Genomic DNA, 19173 nt, shown 5'->3' on the forward strand with positions numbered 1-19173 from the left:
GTGAACAAGCTTCATGTCTGGGAGAATTAGGCTTGTTTCACTGAGCTGTTGAGAGCCCTGTGAAGCAGGGCCTAAAGCCCGAAGACAAAGGAGAACTCAGAAATGCAGCCCCAAGAGATGGCAGTGGGGAGGTGGGGGTCTGATCTTCCATTGCCTTTTAGCTGCATCCACACACTGTGCTGACAGTTGCGTCTGATACCACACCATCAGGCAGCATGTCAGAAACAGCCTGAGACACACAGAAGTTACCCCTCTGTGATGCACAGAGGGGGCCCAGCAAAAAGAAGTTAACAATCAAATCATTACTTTTCCAAGTAATCCACCCCAGCCAAGGTGGTGTTTGCTCTGACTTCAAAACCAGAAACAGCAAGTGAAGGACTTCTTTTTAAAATTTCAAACAACAATAACAAAAACAAACATAAAAAACAACTAAAACTTGCCTCAACCATATAACATTTTATTTCCTGGGATAAAAATAAAGAGAATGAATTATCAGAAATCTTTCCTCAACATCATTAAAATGCTTTTCAAGAAAGTTACAAGAATTGTTTAAGGCGCACAGAAAAGGTCAGTCTTGCCTTTCTTCCAGAACATTCTTTGCCCTAGACGCAAAACACCGATACCACATCTCAGAAAAGAGAGACGCTTATAGACACAGGAACCAGAACAGCCATAACCAGGGTCTCTGGCTCTAATATAAGTATCACAGAAAAAACATCACAATAACTCTCTCTTCCATAAATACAGCATTCCTGGAAAATGTATCCAAAATATCTCCATCTGAACTACAGTACAAAAATCCACTTGCTGGCCATAAAAATAATATTTTCCCCTACACACAAATAAAATCATATGTAAAGCAAATTTGGAACACATAGAGGGGGTTACAAAATCTCTTGGGATCTGGGCTATTTAAAGTCATTTTTGTTTGGGTTATCCCTCTGCTGGGTATAGGGAACTGGCTACAAATACATCCATTTCACAGCGTTCACCATTTCAACAGCTCCTGCGTCATGGAATGTGGTACTTTTTAAAAATAGGCAACCCTTGGTGTCATGGAAAGAAGAGGAAAAATGGGGGATCAAGGGAGGGAGGGAGGGAGAGAAGAGGTGGAAGAAGAGGGACATAGTTCAAGGTGGGCTTGAAATACTCTGTGGTATAAAGTAGATACCCAGGCTCAGGAAGCCTCCGCTATCCCCACCCCACTACCACCAGTCCGCCCAGCCTCCCGCTTACAAATCCGTTTCCCGGCTCGTGTCCAGGCAGAGGGTATAGAGGGACCTCCGCAAGTCCACATTGCTTTTGGCCTTGACGTTACACTTCTCCATGGGGCAGCTGCCCCTTCGGGCTCCGTCTGCATTCTCCAGGGACACCCCAGCCTTGCAGAGGGACCCCTTGCTCCAGCTGGTCTTCTGGGGGCCTCCGCTGTCCAGCCCTGTCCCATAGCTCTGGCTGTCCTGCTCTTCCTTAAGAGCTGCCTGCTCCTCATGGTCCGTCTCCCGGTGGTAGAAGTAGTTGAAGTTGGAGACAATGACGGGCACAGGCAGGGCGATGGTGAGGACCCCAGCGATGGCACACAGCGAGCCCACGATCTTGCCCCCCACCGTGACAGGCCTCATGTCCCCATAGCCTACCGTGGTCATAGTGACAACTGCCCACCAGAAGGCATCCGGGATGCTGGAAAAGTGGGTCTCCTGGTTGTCAGCCTCTGCGAAGTAGACGGCACTGGAGAAGAGGATGACCCCGATGAAGAGGAAGAAGATGAGCAGGCCCAGCTCCCGCATGGAGGCCTGCAAGGTCTTGCCCAGGATCTGGAGCCCCTTGGAGTGGCGGGAGAGCTTGAAGATGCGGAACACCCGGACCAGGCGGATCACTCTGAGGATGGCCAGGGACATGGCCTGCTGCCCGTTCTGGCCGCCGCCCCCTCCACCCCCTGGCTGTTGCTCTGCCAGCTCAGTGCCCAGGGTGATGAAATAGGGAAAGATGGCCACCACATCAATGATGTTCATGATGTTCCGAGAGAATTCTGCTTTGCTGGGGCAGGCGAAGAAGCGTACAAGCAGCTCGAAAGTGAACCAGATGACACACGTGGTCTCTACAATGAAGAAGGGGTCAGCCAGGGTCCTAGGCAGGAGAGGTGCCACCGTAGGGCCAGAGGGAGGCGCCAGAGCCCCGCTGCCATTGGCGCCCCCGGAGGGCCCAGGAGGCTGGTGGGGCACTGGGGGGTGGCGAAGCAGCTCCCGTTCATCCCTGAACTCAGGCAAGGTCTCCAAGCAGAAGGTGATGATGGAGATGAGAATGACCAAGACCGAGACGATGGCGATGCCCCTCGCGGACCCCGAGCTTTCTGGATATTCAAAGATAAGCCACACCTGGCGTTGGAACTCGTTTCGGGGCAGGGGCTTCTCCTCTTCTTTAATGAAGCCCTCGTCCTCTCGGAAGCGCTCCATGGCCTCGTCCCCCAGCTGGTAGAAGCGGATCTCATCTGCGAACACGTCCAGGGAGACGTTGACCGGCCTCCGCAGGCGGCCCCCGGACTGGTAGTAGTAGAGGATGCCATCGAAGCTGGGCCGGTTGCGGTCGAAGAAGTACTCGTTCCTCAGGGGGTCGAAGTAGCGCAGGCGCTTGGCCGGGTCCCCCAGGAGGGTATTAGGGAACTGCGCCAGGGTGCCCAACTGCGTCTCGAAGCGCAGCCCGGAGATGTTGATATGGACGCGCTGGTGGTGAAGGGATCCCGCGCCCAGCACCTGGTCCTCCGCCATGCCCAGGGCGGGGTCTCCTTCTCCCTCCTCGTCCTCGGGAGGCAGCCGTCGAGGCTGCGGCGGCTCCTGGGGCAGCGGTGGCAAAGCCCGCCCTCCCGGATCCACTCCCCTCTGCGTGCCGCGCGCCCTTGGCGCCGGCTCTTTGGGTCCATCGTTGAGCCCAGCCGTCGGGGGACACTGGAGCTCTCCCCCTCTGGTCTGGCCACAGCCTGTACGGGCCTCACCTCCTCCTCTGACAGTCATGGCACCGCCGTTCTCCAGGGGCACCAGGGCGATCTCCATGGCCAGGGGGCAGGGGACATGCTGCGCCCCTGCTGACCGGCGTCTGCGCCCCCCACTCACGCCCAGCTGGGCGCCTCGCGTCTGGCTCTTCTCCCGCCGTCTGCCGGTCCCCCTGTGGGGCGGGCTGGGGTTGCTGGCGCGATCCCCTGGCTCGGTCTTGACGTCAAGAAGCTGCTGCCCTGCTCTCTGCCTCGCTCTCGGTTCTGGCAGCCCGTTACCAAGCAGCCAAAAGCCTCCTTCCAGCAGATGCAACCTTCAGCCGCCCCTCTCTGGCTGCGGGGCGGCGCTCGGCCTCCACCCTGCGCGGCTCCCCCGCCTCTTCCCTCCCCCCGCCCGGTCCCCTCCCCTCCTCCATCTCCCGCCTCCCCTCCCGGGTATCGCGGCAGCGGGTGTCTCCCCGGAGGGCACAGCTGGGGTCCGGGGCGAGGGGAGGAAGGCGGGCTGAGAAGGGAGCTGCCCTGGCGGAGGGAGGGAGGAGGAAGGGAGCGGAGAGGCTGGAGGAACAGGTTGTACCGAGAGGGCCAAAACTCCCAGGGCAACCAGATGAGAATAGCTGTGTATTTCAGTTCACCTGGGAACCCGCTGAACGCCAAGTGGACTCCAGGGGAAATGAAGTGCCTTGGGTTGGACGAATGAGACATGAGATAACAGTCCTTTTACAATCCTCCTTTGGAGGAGTAACTAACTCTTGTCTCTTCTTTGGGAAGAATTACAGACAGGAAGGGGCTGGGCAGAGCTATGGGCCTTGGGGATCTATAGATCTAGAGACACAAAGAGCTGGAGATACCTCCAGACCCATGGTGGAGAAGCCTCTCTCTTCCCATCTTCCTATACACCCACCAAAAGGCTGAGAACTGGCAGCCGCCCCCTGTCATTGCCCTGGGACAGCCGATTCCCAGTCCGGAAAGTCCTGGCCCATGGGACAAATTCGTTGTCTGGTCTCCTAGCCCTGAGGACATACAACTTCCGGCTCTCACAAATCTCATTTGTTAAAACCTGTAAGGGAGAAGGGGAGGAGGAAGAAAGAGATCCCAGCAAGAGCTGTTCCTTTCTGGTGAAGCTTGGAGCTGGCAACTGCAGCTTTGTGTAGGGAGTTTGTATAGGGAGGAGGGGTAGGGGCCAGGGAGGCTGAGCAATCCCAGGGCTGGAGGACTCCCGGGCGTAGAATAAGAAGCAATACTTAATTTTGCTCCTGTGATGTCCCAGGAGCGCTCTCAGCACTTTGCAAATACTGACTGGTGTATTCCTATAGCAACGTATTTTCTCTTCTCGGTACTATTACTATCTCCATTTCATAGATGAGCAAAATGAGATACAGAGAGTGAATATATTGCCCAGGGGCATACAGGTGGAAAGTGGTGAGCCTGGGATTCAAACCCAAGCCCAAGCGAGCAGACTTTGAGAACTTGCTCCCTCCACTCAACTCCTCTATAGAAATGTGTAACCCCCTTTCCAGGTACAAGTGTGCCTTACCCCCAGCATCTGGGCTGAGAGCTTCAGTTTTCTCCTGCAGGAGGCAGGGGGATGGCTGAGTAACAGCTAAGTCTTTCAGGGTCAGGAAATGGGCCCCAGCCCCTGTGGGGTTTTAGGGGGCATCTGTGGCCAATGGAAATATCTTTCAAGATGTATCCTCACCCATGGGTGAGGAAGGGGCAGGAAAGGGAAAATCAATATGTGGGGGCATCACTGTAACCACAGGGCCTTGTACTCTCCTCCTCAGGCCTCTACCAACTCTGCTCCATCTGCCCTGGGTTTTTATTCTTCTCTGGCTCTGAGGTTGTCAGGATCAGGTCAGCCCCTGGAAGACTAGCTTCTAGAGAATGAGCTCAGAGACCCATAGGAACGGAGTCTTGTTTACTGACTCATGCATCTTGTAAATATACAAGGATACCATCTTGGTTCACAGGAGCTCTGCTTGAGCTCCCTATGGGAGAGATTCTCTGGACCTTGTCTTCCAGGGGCCCTTAGAGAGTCTGTTCCCTGAAGAATAAGAGCACAACATAAACAGTGCTGGAAAAGCACACAGACCAGGCCTCCTTGATGTGGTATTTTCTTAAATCTGCTTTCCATACATTTACCAGCTTTGATAGGTTTCTTACAAAATTAGCTTCAGATGTCACATGTGGCAGCCAGGGTGGTATACTGGCAGGATGTCCTTTAAAGAAAGAAGTTGCTTTTTTTCAGCTTCCAGGAGTGCAATTAGCTGAGATCTTCCAGCCGTTGGCAGCTTCGGGCTGTTCCTGGGCAGCCCTCTGCCAATGACTGAGCACAACAGGTGTACAGGCACCTGGCCATTTCTGGGCAGTGCAGAACTCTCCTGCTGTGCCGTCTTTGCTCTGAATCTCCCCCTGTTGGGTTGGCCATGACTTTGTAAGAAATACATTGCAGTCTGAGACTCTCTTCACCCCTCTTCCTCCTCCCTTTCCTTCCACAGGTGTCATTGGGTCAATATCAGGGGCTGAAGGTTTTCCCTGCTGGCTTCGGTAGGTTCTTTTCTCTTTCTTCTGTTTCTTCCCAGTAAACTTTTTGTACTCCAACACTAACTGACACATCATATAACTGAAACTTACCCTCTGCTCCCTCTGACTAATCCTAGGAGATAAGACCCTCTATAGCAGAGCTTCATGTGCACCATTCCCTGAGAATCTGGTTCAAACACAGATTCTGATGCAGGATGAGCTTAGAACACATTTCAAACAAGCCCCACAGCTATGCTGACGCTCCTGTCCAAAGATCACACTTGTGATGGTGTGCCACCTCCTCTCAGACAAACCCCAGGCAGGGTCTCTGAAGGAATTATTTGGAGCACCTAGATTATGTCCCCCAGAATGAGCTATACAGAGGAGACAAATGGGAAGTCTTCTCTTAATTCATAGGACTGGTCCTAGCAGACCACAGGAGGACTGGTAAGGTGTGCAGAACCAAGAAAAAATGAATATTATTAGGAGAAGTAAGGCACTGATGGGAAGGAGGGCTGGGCTCGAAGAGGAAGGAGAGAGAGAAGATAGAGGAGGAGGAGAAAGAATTCTAAATGCCACCTTTATTAATCCATTAGAAAATAATTCATTGAGTGTCTACTATGTGCAAGGCATTGTTCCAGGTCCTGGGAGTATACTGATGACCAAGGCAGACTTATTTTCTAACCTCTGTGGAGTTCTATCTCGGAGAAGGCAACAGCTGCTAAACGTCTAATTTTACACTGGTTGTTTAATTACAATTTTAAGAAGTACCATCTAGAATATAGGGTGTTGTGAGAATAGTGGGGAGCCTGACCCCATCTAAGACCCAGGGGAGCTTTCCTGAGGTGGTGATAAGGAAGATAACCAATTCCAGGTGGACAGAAGAGTGTGTTCCAAGGCCCTAGGGCTGGCTTGAGGAACTGAAAGTTAGGGTAGTTGATGGGGGGCTCAGAAAGAGATCTGTGAGATCGGGCTAGAGAGGTGGAGGAAGTCCAGATTATGAAGAGCTTGCTAGGTCATGTTTCATGAGCTCCCCAGGAAGAGGCCATAATACTTCCTTTCTTCCACACTCAGATACTTTGCTTGTATCTCTATTAAAGCAAATGTGCCAATATACTTCTAGTTCACCCTCCACAACTTGTTTTAGCCTCTTCTCCCCTCAACTTCCACCAGAATATATCTTAACTTTATCTCTAATGTATGTCTATGTCTGTCTACCTATCTATCTATCTCTCTATCTCTCTGTCTATCATATGTAGGTAGGTTGGCAGTAGTTGGATAGATAGATAATAGAGAGAAATAGAGAGATCTTGAAATCAAAGATCGTACTTTACTCATCCCCAATTTTCCTTACACCACCAAACATTCATCTCATGAGTTTCAACAAGTATATTTTAAATGCAATTAAACCAAGAGAAAGGAATTCAGCTACGGAGCAGGAAGGGAGGGGAAACAGGGAAAGGAACTGTGTGTGAGTTCTGAGATTAACTAAATACTCAAAGTGATTGTGGACATGGAACCCAATCAAAAAAATGTAAGTCTCATTTGGGTGGCCAGATAGGGGAAGTGAATTACAGCTACTTCGGCCCTTTGTTCAGATTATATGCATTATTTATTACTACACAACCCACCTCAACTTTGTGTATAAAAACAACTTTGTGGCTAAAAACAGTTTAATATATTGGACTGTGCAATTTAGTTCCCAAGCTGAGAGAGCCTTTGAGACCTAAAGTTACTATAATTCTGTTTATTATATAATACTAAACCATAGAGCATAAAGATCCACTGAATTTTCATCTGGATCAAGGGAAAAGCCTCTACCACTGGGCAAATTTTAAAGGAACAGGAAGAGGCAAAAATAAAATTCTGTTTTTTTTTAAAGATTTTATTTATTTATTTGACAGAAAAAGACACAGTGAGAGAGGGAACACAAGCAGAGGGAGTGGGAGAGGGAGAAGCAGGCTTCCCGCTGAGCAGGGAGCCCGATGCAGGGCTCAATCCCAGGACCCTGGGATCATGACCTGAGCTGAAGGCAGACGCTTAACGAATGAGCCACCCAGGCGCCCCTAAAATTCTGTTCTAATTATGCCAGCAGTCTTTCCTGTCAAACATCAGTTTTGCTTCTCCACCTTGGACGGGGTTACAGACCTGGGAGCCTCGTCAAAAATGTGATGAGAAGGTCCTAGCAAGAGGCCAGGTTGACAAATCAGTAAAAGTAGTAGCCCACCAGGGCTCAGGGCTCAGCTACTTCTGCTCCTCCCTTTGGAGGGCGAGAGGTTCTGTTTCTGTCAAAGGGACCTCATCCCTAAGCAGCCCCAGGCACTGTGCCTGGCTGGGAGATCTTAGATTTCTTAAGGAGGAGAGGTGCACTCTGAGTCATTTCCCCAGTCCCCTCCTATCACTCTGGTGAGGCAGTTATGTTGAATTACTGTCATCACACCTGAATCTCCTCTTCATTATAAAGGGAAATTGAACAAAACCATCATTGTATCTCCTCCATAAGGGAGCCGTCACCCCCAGATTAGGAAAGCTTGTCTTCCCCTGACGTCCCCACAGCTCCTTGGTCAGCATCTTTCTAAGGAAACACGGAGGTTCTGGGAGTCAGGAGAGAAGGTCTCAGAGCTCCTTAGGCTGGACCAGGGAGAACCAAATAGGAGGCAGCATAGTTAACATAAACCAATATACATTGTTTAAAAAAAAAAAAACTAAGAGGGAAAACTTGATTGATGGGTCCTTGATAGGCTAGGTCTCACTGCTAAATGTTACAAAGTATATAATTCTATGGCTCATTACTATTAAGTAACATATCACAAGAGCATATTATCAAGCAATAATGGGTAATAGAGTATTAATCAGCAAAAGGGTAAAACTGTCTCTCACCCAATCCTCTCTCCCAGATGCATTCTGCTTCTAGATCTGTAGTGGAAAACATCGTAATGAGGGGAGCAGCTGTTCTTCCTTCCCTCCCCTTCCCTTCTCACTTGCCTCTTAGTCCAACACCTTGGGAAGGAAGCCTTGGAAATAAAGCAAATGAGCGTGTGCTTGTGGGGTGCGGGGGAGAGAGGTGGCAGCAGAAGACAGTGAGTGGCAGAGAGGGAACGATTATGCCTAAACTGACCCAGATCCTGAGAGAGACCTCAGGCCTAGTGCTAGGATTTCCTGTGTGCGGGGATTAAGATGAGAGGCCCTTCACAAATCAAGGCTCACATCTGGAGCTTGGCTTTTTCTCTCCCTCCCTCCCTCCTTCCCCACATTTAATCCAGGAATAAATTCATTAATGGGCCCACTGCATTTTCAGAGGCCAAACATAGAAAGGAAAGTGACCTAGATGCACAGGGGCTGGGAGTAATGGTTTCCCTCCCTCCCCCCTCCCTCTTCCACTGCGGAGCTGGTGGGTTATAGGTGCATCCTTGACTATTTTTCTCATCTCTCTTTTTTGCCCTCAATACACCTCACTATGGTATTCACTCATAACTTTCTGACTTTGAAATTGTGAGCTAGTAGGTTCATGTGTTGTGAAGGTCAGAGATATTTGAATTGTTTTTTACTTCTTCAATACTACCTGCACCTTTCATTTCCTCGCTCTCTGCCTAGGCATCCAGATCAAGGAAGGCATTAGTTGAGAATTTTATATCCAGTGGCTTTTCAAGCTAAATTGTTGCCTACATTGCATAAAGATATATTATGAATTTACGTTATGTATCAAGATATATAAAAGAAATACTTTATTTTAAAAGTGCTAAGCAAAGGTAAGGCAGTTTTATTACTATGGAAGGAGCACCCTTTCTGAGTCTGGAAAAACATGTGGTCACTGTACAATTCATGCAGGCCAGACAGCACCCATTTTTCTCAATGTCCCTATCAAAATAAATCCTCTTTATTCTGATTTGACAAAAAGATGGTTTCGTCATGAAACAGGATTAGGACCTGGAGGTAGGCTTCCCAGAGGTTTGCTACTCAAACACCAGTTCATGGACCAGTGATGTCAAGGTCATCTGGGAGCTTATGAGAAATGTTATCAGTCGAGCCTCTTCTCAAACCTACTAAATCAGAATATCTGGAGATGTAGCCCAGGAATCTGCATTTCAACAAGATCTCTAGGTGATTCTGACACTACCAAAGTTTGAGAACTGGTGTCCTAGAGGGCCTTGTCCTTTTATTAGATGGGGGGAGGGAAGGAGTCTGGTCCTTTTATTAGATGCTGTGTTGCATAAGGAATTCAGGGGCTGGGAAGTTCTCCGGGATGAGATCTGGATTGAGGTAGATCCCAGTCGAGTGTCAGCAACACCTCTTACTCATTATGACACTTAACCTCTCTAGGCCTCAGTTACTTTGTCAAATAAAGGCACTAAAACTGCCTACCTCCTGTACTTGTTTTAAGCATTAAAAAGTCTGGAAAATCATAAGCACTCAATTAATATTAGTTAATATTGTTAATGCTAGCTAGTCTGTGTAATCTGACAGGTACCAAATATATGCACAGGCCCTAAATCATCTGCATTAGTTGCCTGGAGTGACTAGTGGTATTATTATTTATTGGCCTTTCTCTGGTTAATGCAGTCATGGAGTTTTGGGCTCCTAGTTTGGTGGGAAGTCAAACTGTCTCAGATGCCCTAAGTGGTGGGTGTGGGGGTAAGGCAGTCATTGTCTGGCCCCTGACCTTTCTGTTAATATTAGTTTCCTATTGCTGCTCTAACAAACTACCCCAACGTTATGGCTTAAAACAATATAAATTTATTATTTTATATTTCAGGAGGTTAGAAGTACAAAATGCATCTTTTTGGGCTAAAATCAAGGTGTCATTTGGGTTGGTTGCTTCTGGAGGCTCCAGGGAGAATTCATTAGAAGCCACTTGCATCCCTTGGCTTATAGCCCCTTCCTTCATCCTCAAAACCAGCATAACAGCATCCCTCTAATTCTGCTTCCTTTGTCACCACCGCCTTCTCTTTTCTTCCATCTTTTAAGGACCTTGTGATTATACTGGTTTCCTATTTTGTGATCTTTAATTTAATCATATTTGCAAAGTCCTCTCTGCCATATAAGGTAACGTGTTCACAGGTTCCAGGGGTGAGAACCTGGACATCTTTGCAGGACCATTATATAGCCTGCTACCCTCTTCCTGCCCCTCCCAGCGAGATTCCGAGGATGGAGTTTTGAGTGCTAAGTGCTGAGTGGAACCTAAGCTGTTAGCTAGTCAAATCCTCTCACTGTACTGATGACAATCACCTGGAGGTTTGCCCCAGCGAAGAAGCAGAGGCTGAGCAACCCAAGATCCCAGTTTCTAATCCAGGTCTGCAGAGTCCAAATTCAGTGGTTTCTCCAGCAGACAGTCTCTGCAGCAGGGAAAAAACCCATAAGTGGCCAGTCATGTCAAATCATAATTCTTCAGACCCATACTTGCTGGAAGATGAAGGGTGACTCTTTAGAGTCATCTAAATATCTGAGTCATCCCATGGGTATCTCAGTCTCTCTATCTGTGGAAGAAGAGTTGATCATGTTTTCTGCCCTAAGAGCTGTGTCTTTACTCCTGAAAGTCCTCATGCACGGGTGAAATTTTTTGAACTTGAAGCCTGATCTCTCCTTGATCACTGCCACTGCTCATGAAGTGAGAAGCAGCGTGATTTCTCACACACAGCCATCACTTCTTTCCTGGGTAAAGACAGTAATCTGGGGAAGGGCAATTATCTCGACAGAATTACCAACCTTGCAGCATGACATCATCGGCTGTCTGAAATTACACAGTATTTATTTGCTGCTATTTTAATGTCTGTTGCCTTCTATTTCCCCCTCCCTAGCCAGACGCCAAACCCCCACCTCCCAACCTCTTCCTTTCTTTTTATTAATCTTGGGAAATAATTTCCTTATTTTGAGCAGGCTGGTGCCACCAGTAGAAGAAATATGATGATGAGGATCATAATAATGACTTTCACACTTTCAGCTGGGACTCAGCCACCACCCATTGGATTTTTCAACTAAGCTTCAGAGCCTTTGTCTCTGCCAACAAAGAAATGGCTGGCAAACGCCCCCACGGCTGACTCTGTGAACTGCTTGGCTACTCTCCACTCCCCAGTGTCAATGTTGTACATTGGGTGGTGTGAAAGCCAATTACCACACTGTAAGTGTGGTTTTCCTGGAGCTCAGGAACAAGAGGAAGTAGCTAGCAGTGAATGAGTGAGTGTGTGTGTGTGTGTGTGTGTGTGTGAGTGTGTGTGTGAGTGTGTGTGTGTGTGTGTGTGTGTGTGTTGGTTGAGGAGGAAGAAGGAGGTGACTGCTAACACTGTCTTTAGGCAATGTAATAGGTGCGACATTGGAAGGTAGGCAACCAAGACTTTAGGCCTCACTCTGCACCTCTATTAGCATGTGGCTTGGGCAAATAATTTAGCTTCTAATATTTTTTTAACATTTTTGATCTGTAAAATGGGAAATAAACATTGACTCCATAGGTTATAAATGGGTTCACATAAAATAGCAAACTGCATTTAAGCTGGTGTCTATTATGTGATCATAATAGTTAACATTTCTTGAGTTCGTATTAGGTGCCCAATCTTGAACTACATATATGATCCTTTTACATACATATGGCATTTTATCCTCAGTCACAGCCCTATGAGATAGATGCTAGTATTAATCTTAGTTCACAGATATGGAATCTGAGAGTTAATGCAGTTAAGTAAATTATCAAAGGCTTACTGAGAAGTAAATGTAGAGCCCTGGTAATGCTGGTTATCGTTATACCATTATTAGGGCATCTCCTCTGAACAACGGCATAGCAGAGGGAGTTTTTCACTAGGTGTCTCTTCCTAACTTTCTATACACTATGCCCACTGTGCCTTTGGCCATGTCAAGTCCCTGTTAAGTCCTGTTGGGGAAAAGCCAGTGAGAAAGGTGTGAATTACTGATAGCTCTGAAGAGTTTCCAGGTCAACGCTTGTTAGCACATAAGAAACTCTAAAAAAGGTGGAATGTCCAGCATCTTGTCAAAACCAAGTCACTCCAAGAGGCAGAGATTTTCTACCTGGTGTTGTGTGACTTCCCAGGTTAGGACAGCCAGATTGCTTACTCAGAGGAGACAGCGCCCCCTTTTGGCTCCCCTCCTCCCACCTGCACCAGTCTGGCCTGCACAGCTTGGCTGAGATCAGAGGGACTGAGGGTGAGAAGGAAGCTCTGGAGAGGAAGGCTAAGACCACCAAGTCTAGATATTGGGCTTTCAATCTCAAAAGAAGGAGCCTTCTTAGAGGCCATTAGCATGGAGCATAACACTGGAAATAAAGAAGGGCCCGTTTTTTGAAACAGAACTAATAATTGCTGGGAGCTATAGCTAGACCATGCCAACTGTCACCTTATGATGGATATTTTTAAAGACTTGAGCTTATTTAGAACCTTTCTTTTGGAGAACTCCAAGTCTTTGACTCCATCATTCTCTCAGCACTCACAGAAAATAGTTAAGGGAAAGATTAGGATGAGAAATCCAAATCTCTGAAGAAAGGGGTGTTGCACTGCATAATAATAGATGTGAAACATGGCTCTATAAAGCTCACTGGCTGTGTGACCTTGAGCCAGTCACTTAACTTCTCTGTGCTTTAGGTTCTTTACCTGTAAAATATGAGTAAAAATAATAATGGTGCTTAACCTCTTGGGGTTGCTATAAAGATTAAATGAGTTAATATTTGTAAACTGCTTAGACCAGTGTCTGGCACACAGCAGGCATTATATAAGTGTTTATTAATAAATGAAATTTTAAAGATGCCCAACATTCCCAGTGAGGTGCAGTCAATGCCAGGAAGAGAGCCCAGCACATTCCTCTTTAGAAAGACTATAATTAGAGCCAACCAAAGGATGCAGGAATTTCCTGTGAATTATGGAACTGTGGTGGCCAGCAGTGGGGCGGTGTGGAAAAGTCACAGGCTTTGGAATAAGACAAATCTGGATTTAAATCCCATTCCATCACTTACTCTCTGAAACCTTGAACAAGTCGCTGGGGCTCTCTGAGTCTCACTTTTCTCTGTAAAATAGGGACAACAATGCCCAGCTTGCCGAGTTGTCACCTGGATCAATGATATATAGAAAGTAAGTGGAATCCAGCATGCCCTCAATCAGGGGCATCTCTATTGTCATTGTGGCCCTCATCATCTTCACCTTCATCATCATCAATCTGCTATGTAGGAAGAATCAAGAAAACAAGGTTGTCTTTAAGTCGGTGATTCTCAGCATGGAGAGTCTAAGGGAGTATGTCAACATTGAAGGTGTGCGAGGTCAATATGAAGGCTGAAAAGTATCTTCAATAAAATGTCATTTGGTATTTGGAAAGTGAAAAATAACACTATTGCTTTCATAATGCAGATCAAATAGAGTGAGATTCAACACATCTCTCTGGAGGAAATTGACAAATTCCCCAGAAAAATTGCCACATTGGAGAGAGAGGGTTGGGGCATGGGATGGGGAGATTCTTTTTTTATTTTTTTATTGTTATGTTAATCACCATACATTACATCATTAGTTTTTGATGTAGTGTTCCATGATTCTTGTTTGTGCATAACACCCAGTGCTCCATGCAGAACGTGCCCTCTTTAATACCCATCACCAGGCTAACCCATCCTCCCACCCCCCTCCCCTCTAGAACCCTCAGTTTGTTTTTCAGAGTTCATCCTCTCTCATGGTTCGTCTCCCCGTCTGATTTACCCCCCTTCATCCTTCCCCTCCTGCTATCTTCTTCTTTTTCTTTTTTCTTAACATATATTGCATTATTTGTTTCAGAGGTACAGATCTGTGATTCAACAGTCTTGCACAATTCACAGTGCTCACCATAGCACATACCCTCCCCAATGTCTATCACCCAGCCACCCCATCCCTCCCACCCCACCCCCACTCCAGCAACACTCAGTTTGTTTCCTGAGATTAAGAATTCCTCATATCAGTGAGGACATATGATACATGTCTTTCTCTGATTGACTTATTTCACTCAGCATAACCCCCTCCAGTTCCATCCACGTCATTGCAAATGGCAAGATCTCATTCCTTTTGATGGCTGCATAATATTCCATTGTGTATATATACCACATCTTCTTTATCCATTCATCTGTCGATGGACATCTTGGCTCCTTCCACAGTTTAGCTATTGTGGACATTGCTGCTATAAACATTGGGGTGCACGTACCCCTTCAGATCCCTACATTTGTATCTTTGTGGTAAATACCCAGTAGTGCAATTGTTGGATCGTATGGTAGCTCTCTTTTCAACTTTTTGAGGAACCTCCATACTGTTTTCCAGAGTGGTTGTACCAGCTTGCATTGGGATGGAGAGATTTTATTTCTCTAGCTGGTGCTTATAAAGACCAGACACTCATATATATGATGGCTATGAACTTTTGAAAGCCTCACAATGAACTAATATATGCAAAATGTTAATTTTTAAAACACTGTTAATCATCAGATTTGCTTTTTAATATTGAGGCTCCATTCTGACTAATGCAAAAATTTAATCTAGTCATTTCCACGTAAACCAGTCAAATTCAGCAATGTTGACATACTCTCCTAGAAGTCCTAACATGTCATTTTAGATTGACAACTAAGTCATATTCAGGGTGTTTCTTCCATCTGCCTTCCTTCTTGCAGCGTTGATGTTAGGCTGATAGCTGGCGGGGGAGGGGGGATGTGGGGGGCAGAGGGGGTGATGTTTACACAAATGTAGCAGCATCATTGGTGAGAAGTGGACACCCTCTTCTGGACCCAGATATGTCTAGAGCTCACACTCTTGCTCTAAAATAGTCATATTGCTTCCAGTTCTTGGGCATGCCTCCTCTACCCTGGCAATCCATTGAGACACAGCTGCATCCTCATCCAATCCCTGGGAGGTTTACCCACATCACCTCTGATGTGTTTCCCTCCTTTTAGCTCAGAAACTCTTTGTAGCCTCACCAGGGCTCTCACTCCTGCCTTCTTAATTTTTTCTTACCCGTTGTGGGAATGGGGCATGAGAATGTTGAGTTGCCCTCCTTGTAGGATTACCAGATTTAGCAAATAAAAATATAGCACACTCAGTTACATTTGAATTTCAGATAAATAACAAATACTTTTTTAGAATAATTATGCCCCAAATATTGCATAGGATATATTTACACTAAAAATTATTCATTGTTTTTCTGAAATTCAAGTGTAACCGGACATCCTGCATTTTATCTGGCAACCCTACCTCCTGGGCTAGTGCAAAGTCATGAGAAATTCAAGAAACTGTCTCCAGCCCTCCCCAAGTGTAGGCAGACCATATCACCATCTGACCTCAAGGCTGCTGCATGTTGCAAGCACAGGAGACTTCTTTATGTGCAAATAAAGGAAACCCAACCAAAGGTGAACAGGCAAAATTTATTATAGCAGGGAGTCAACCATCATTACTTGCATTCTGGCAGAGACTCAAAGGCAGACAGAGGTAGGAAACCTTGATATCGGGAAGGAAAGTCTTCAGGTGTGCCCTGATTGGAGGCTGCTGGTGTAGGGAAGCTCTTGGTGTGCTAACTAGAAGCAGGGCACCCTATGTAATTGGTCAGGAGTGCATATTTAGCTTTGTTGGTTTGTCCTAAGTTGGGGACAGGGACAAAAATTAGAGAAGCTGTCAATTTTTAAGTCCTAGTGTTTGGGGTGGTTGTTATAGAGGTTATTGTTGGCTTCCTGGACCAGTTGCTAAAGATAGTGGCCTTACTTCCTACCAGCCTGACTTGTAAATAGCAGACTGATTTCCTGGGCTAGGTACTATCAGTAATGGGTTGGTTTCCTGGGTTGGTTCTGCAGATTATGGATCTGAGCTCTACTTTTATATAAGGTCTCACCATTGTCCATTTGTATATCTAGTGTCACATCTGCAAGACTTGTCACATCCCTGGACCTCAGCAAGGTCTCTCCTTGCTCATATCTCCAAACTAAATGAGGTGGTGCACAACATAGGATCTCTACACTCACCTCTAACTGCATTGAATAATATCCAACTATTCTCTCCCACTTTGGTTTTACTGGATGGGCTGAAGGGAGAGGAGGAAAAGGAAGGAATAAAAAAAAGGGGGGGGCGGAAGCCCTGCTCAATCACATACATATTTTCCAATCTTCCCTTATATGTGAATTGTGACTTTTCATCTTAAAAGGCAAGAATTTCAGTTTACTGTTCTCAGATGATTTGGTCAATAATCTTAGAGCAATGAAAGTCCCTTTATCTAGCTGTCTTAATGAAGAAAGGTAAGCAGGACCTCTGTCTTCAGACAGCCCCAGCTTGTCCAGGGTTGGGGGTGAAGTTCACAATCCTGGCGCTGGAGGGTGCTCTTGGTTCTCTCAGGAGGCACTCAATTTTGCACTAGCTGCTGGGTCAGTCTCCTTTGCTCACCCCGTTCTTAACAGGGTACGGATACTGCTGAAAGGCAACTTCTCTCCATTTTTAATTCAGGCTCTCTGTGACTTTGTGGAGCTAAATACACTGCAGGGAAATGATATCAGCCAGGGTTTGATCAAAGAAGTTGACCACTTGGAGGTATGGATGGTAAGGAATTAGTCGTAGGGACTTGACCCTACACAATGTGGGAGTTGGTGAAACAGTCTCTGTAAGGCTGCTGTCTTCAGATCTGGTGCTGGAGCTTCTAAAACCATACCTGTGTTCCCCTTTTTTGCTCCTAGAGAATCTGTAGTCTGCAGATAGCATTTTTCCCCTTCTTCCTTTTAAAAATAGGGTATTTTAAACAAGTATTTCCTCTGTGTCCTTCCCTTCTCCCTTGATATTCTATTTGATATTTTGCAACCAGTAAGCTAAATGGCAAATTTAATCACCACAGAAGTACCCTATGTTTGAAATAAGGGATAAGAAAGAAGGCACAGGATGTGGTAGAGAGTGGCACATAGAAGCCTAATGTCAATTTTTCCAGTAGGATGAGCTACCAGCTAGGACTCAGGATCTGGGATACCTAAACTACCCTGTTTACAAGAATACATTCTTCTCATGTTGACCCAGGCCTAGAGGACACAGAGCCTAGGGCAGGGAGTTGAGAAGCCAAGGCCCCAGTTGCAGCTCTGTCATCATATTGATTCAGGGCAAAGTCTTTTCATCTCTTTCTTCACTTCTCAAATACGTCTTTAGATACTAAGGTCATTGGAAATGCACCAAGGCTATAGTTCAATAATCACTATCCTTCACAACTAATCAATCCACTTTTGTTCTACATGTAAAGATTGTTATGAAGCCTCATCCTTAAATTCTCACTTCAAAAAGCCTTTGCTAGGAAGTGAAAATGAGTCCATGCACGGTCTGGGCAAAAGTTAGCTCTTAGACATGGATAATTTTTAAAATGTATCATATTTGATTAATTTTTAAGAAAGGGTTTCAGATTTACGTTTGGATGCCTCACTTCTAATGTTTTGGAAGCTCTCTTCAAATCAAAGAATAGAGTCACACAGGAAGATTAGATTCAGGAGGGTGGGGTCGGTCCCATTTTCACATTTGACACAAAGTGTAAGTCTTTGTTCAAAATCCTCTTTCACCACCACCCTGGGACAAAACTGGCTTTCTTCCTAACTTGCCCTGGATCAGTGAAAGTGGCTAAAGGTTTAGCTTTTTAAGTATTCACAGGATCCTTTCAGTGCAAATCCTATCTGGTGTGTGTCAGATCCCTAACATGGAGCTCAGCACCTAGAACACAGTAAGCCCTCCATATTTGTATGTTGCATGACCAAGTGGTCAGTAGTGGGGTCAACTGTGCCACCCATGTCAGTAATGAAGATCTGATGAGCAGACCAAATAAATACTTTCATAATTCTCAGAAAAAAGAACAGCCTAGGTGTTCTGAATTTGTCACATTAGAATAGTAAAAATTTTATGATGAGAAAAAAGAATAGGCATTGCAGAAAACAGGAAAATACAAAGAAATTCAAAACATCCACAGTCTCACCATCTAGAGATGATTGTTGTTAACATTTTTATGTTCATATTTTATATGTAATTCTTTGTGAAATTGGGATGCTCTTACATTTTGATTTAATATTATATTGCTAAGTTATTAAATATTTTTAAAAGAAGGAGTTTTTGTGGTCATATATTATTTTTCCAGCTCTACCAGAGTATATTTTTTAGAACTGAGAACACCCCGTATCTGAATCTATACATGAAAAAGACACTGAAAGATGATGTGAACTGCCCACATCCCTCAGGCAGTGAGAAGGCAAAGGCAGACTCTGAACTCAGCCGTTGCTTCTGAGAATCCAGGGCTGCCTCCCCAGTGAATGCTGTCCAGCATGGGTCCCCACCTTTATGATGCTCTGTGTGGACTGTTGGGAATGAATTGTCCCTTACTTTGTTCATGAGCCCTTGTCCTCCCTCTCCCTATGAGTATACAAATACTTCAAGTCAAGAGCCTCTACTTCTGTGCAAGACTGTTGAATCACAGATCTGTACTTCTGAAACAAATAATGCAAGATATGTTAAGAAAAAAGAAAAAGAAGAAGATAGCAGGAGGGGAAGAATGAAGGGGAGTAAGTCGGAGGGGGAGATGAACCATGAGAGACGATGGACTCTGAAAAACAAACTGAGGGTTCTAGGGGGAGGGGGGTGGGGGGATGGGTAAGCCTGGTGATGGGTATTAAGGAGGGCACGTTCTGCATGGAGCACTGGGTGTTATGCACAAACAATGAATCATGGAACACTACA

At 46.0% G+C, this 19173-nt stretch overlaps 1 protein-coding gene across 1 annotated transcript; it reads right to left on the reverse strand.

The window, feature by feature from the left end:
* Positions 1 to 436: 436 nt before the first annotated feature.
* KCNA5 (potassium voltage-gated channel subfamily A member 5) lies at positions 437 to 3341 on the reverse strand. The gene has a single exon (XM_027594580.2). The coding sequence runs from the start codon at positions 3042 to 3044 to the stop codon at positions 1233 to 1235; it is 1812 nt and encodes a 603-aa protein (XP_027450381.1). The 5' UTR covers positions 3045 to 3341; the 3' UTR covers positions 437 to 1232.
* Between the last annotated feature and the right edge of the window lie 15832 nt (positions 3342 to 19173).

Source organism: Zalophus californianus, chromosome 9, assembly GCF_009762305.2.
Source record: "Zalophus californianus isolate mZalCal1 chromosome 9, mZalCal1.pri.v2, whole genome shotgun sequence".
Taxonomy (NCBI): Eukaryota; Metazoa; Chordata; class Mammalia; order Carnivora; family Otariidae; genus Zalophus; species Zalophus californianus.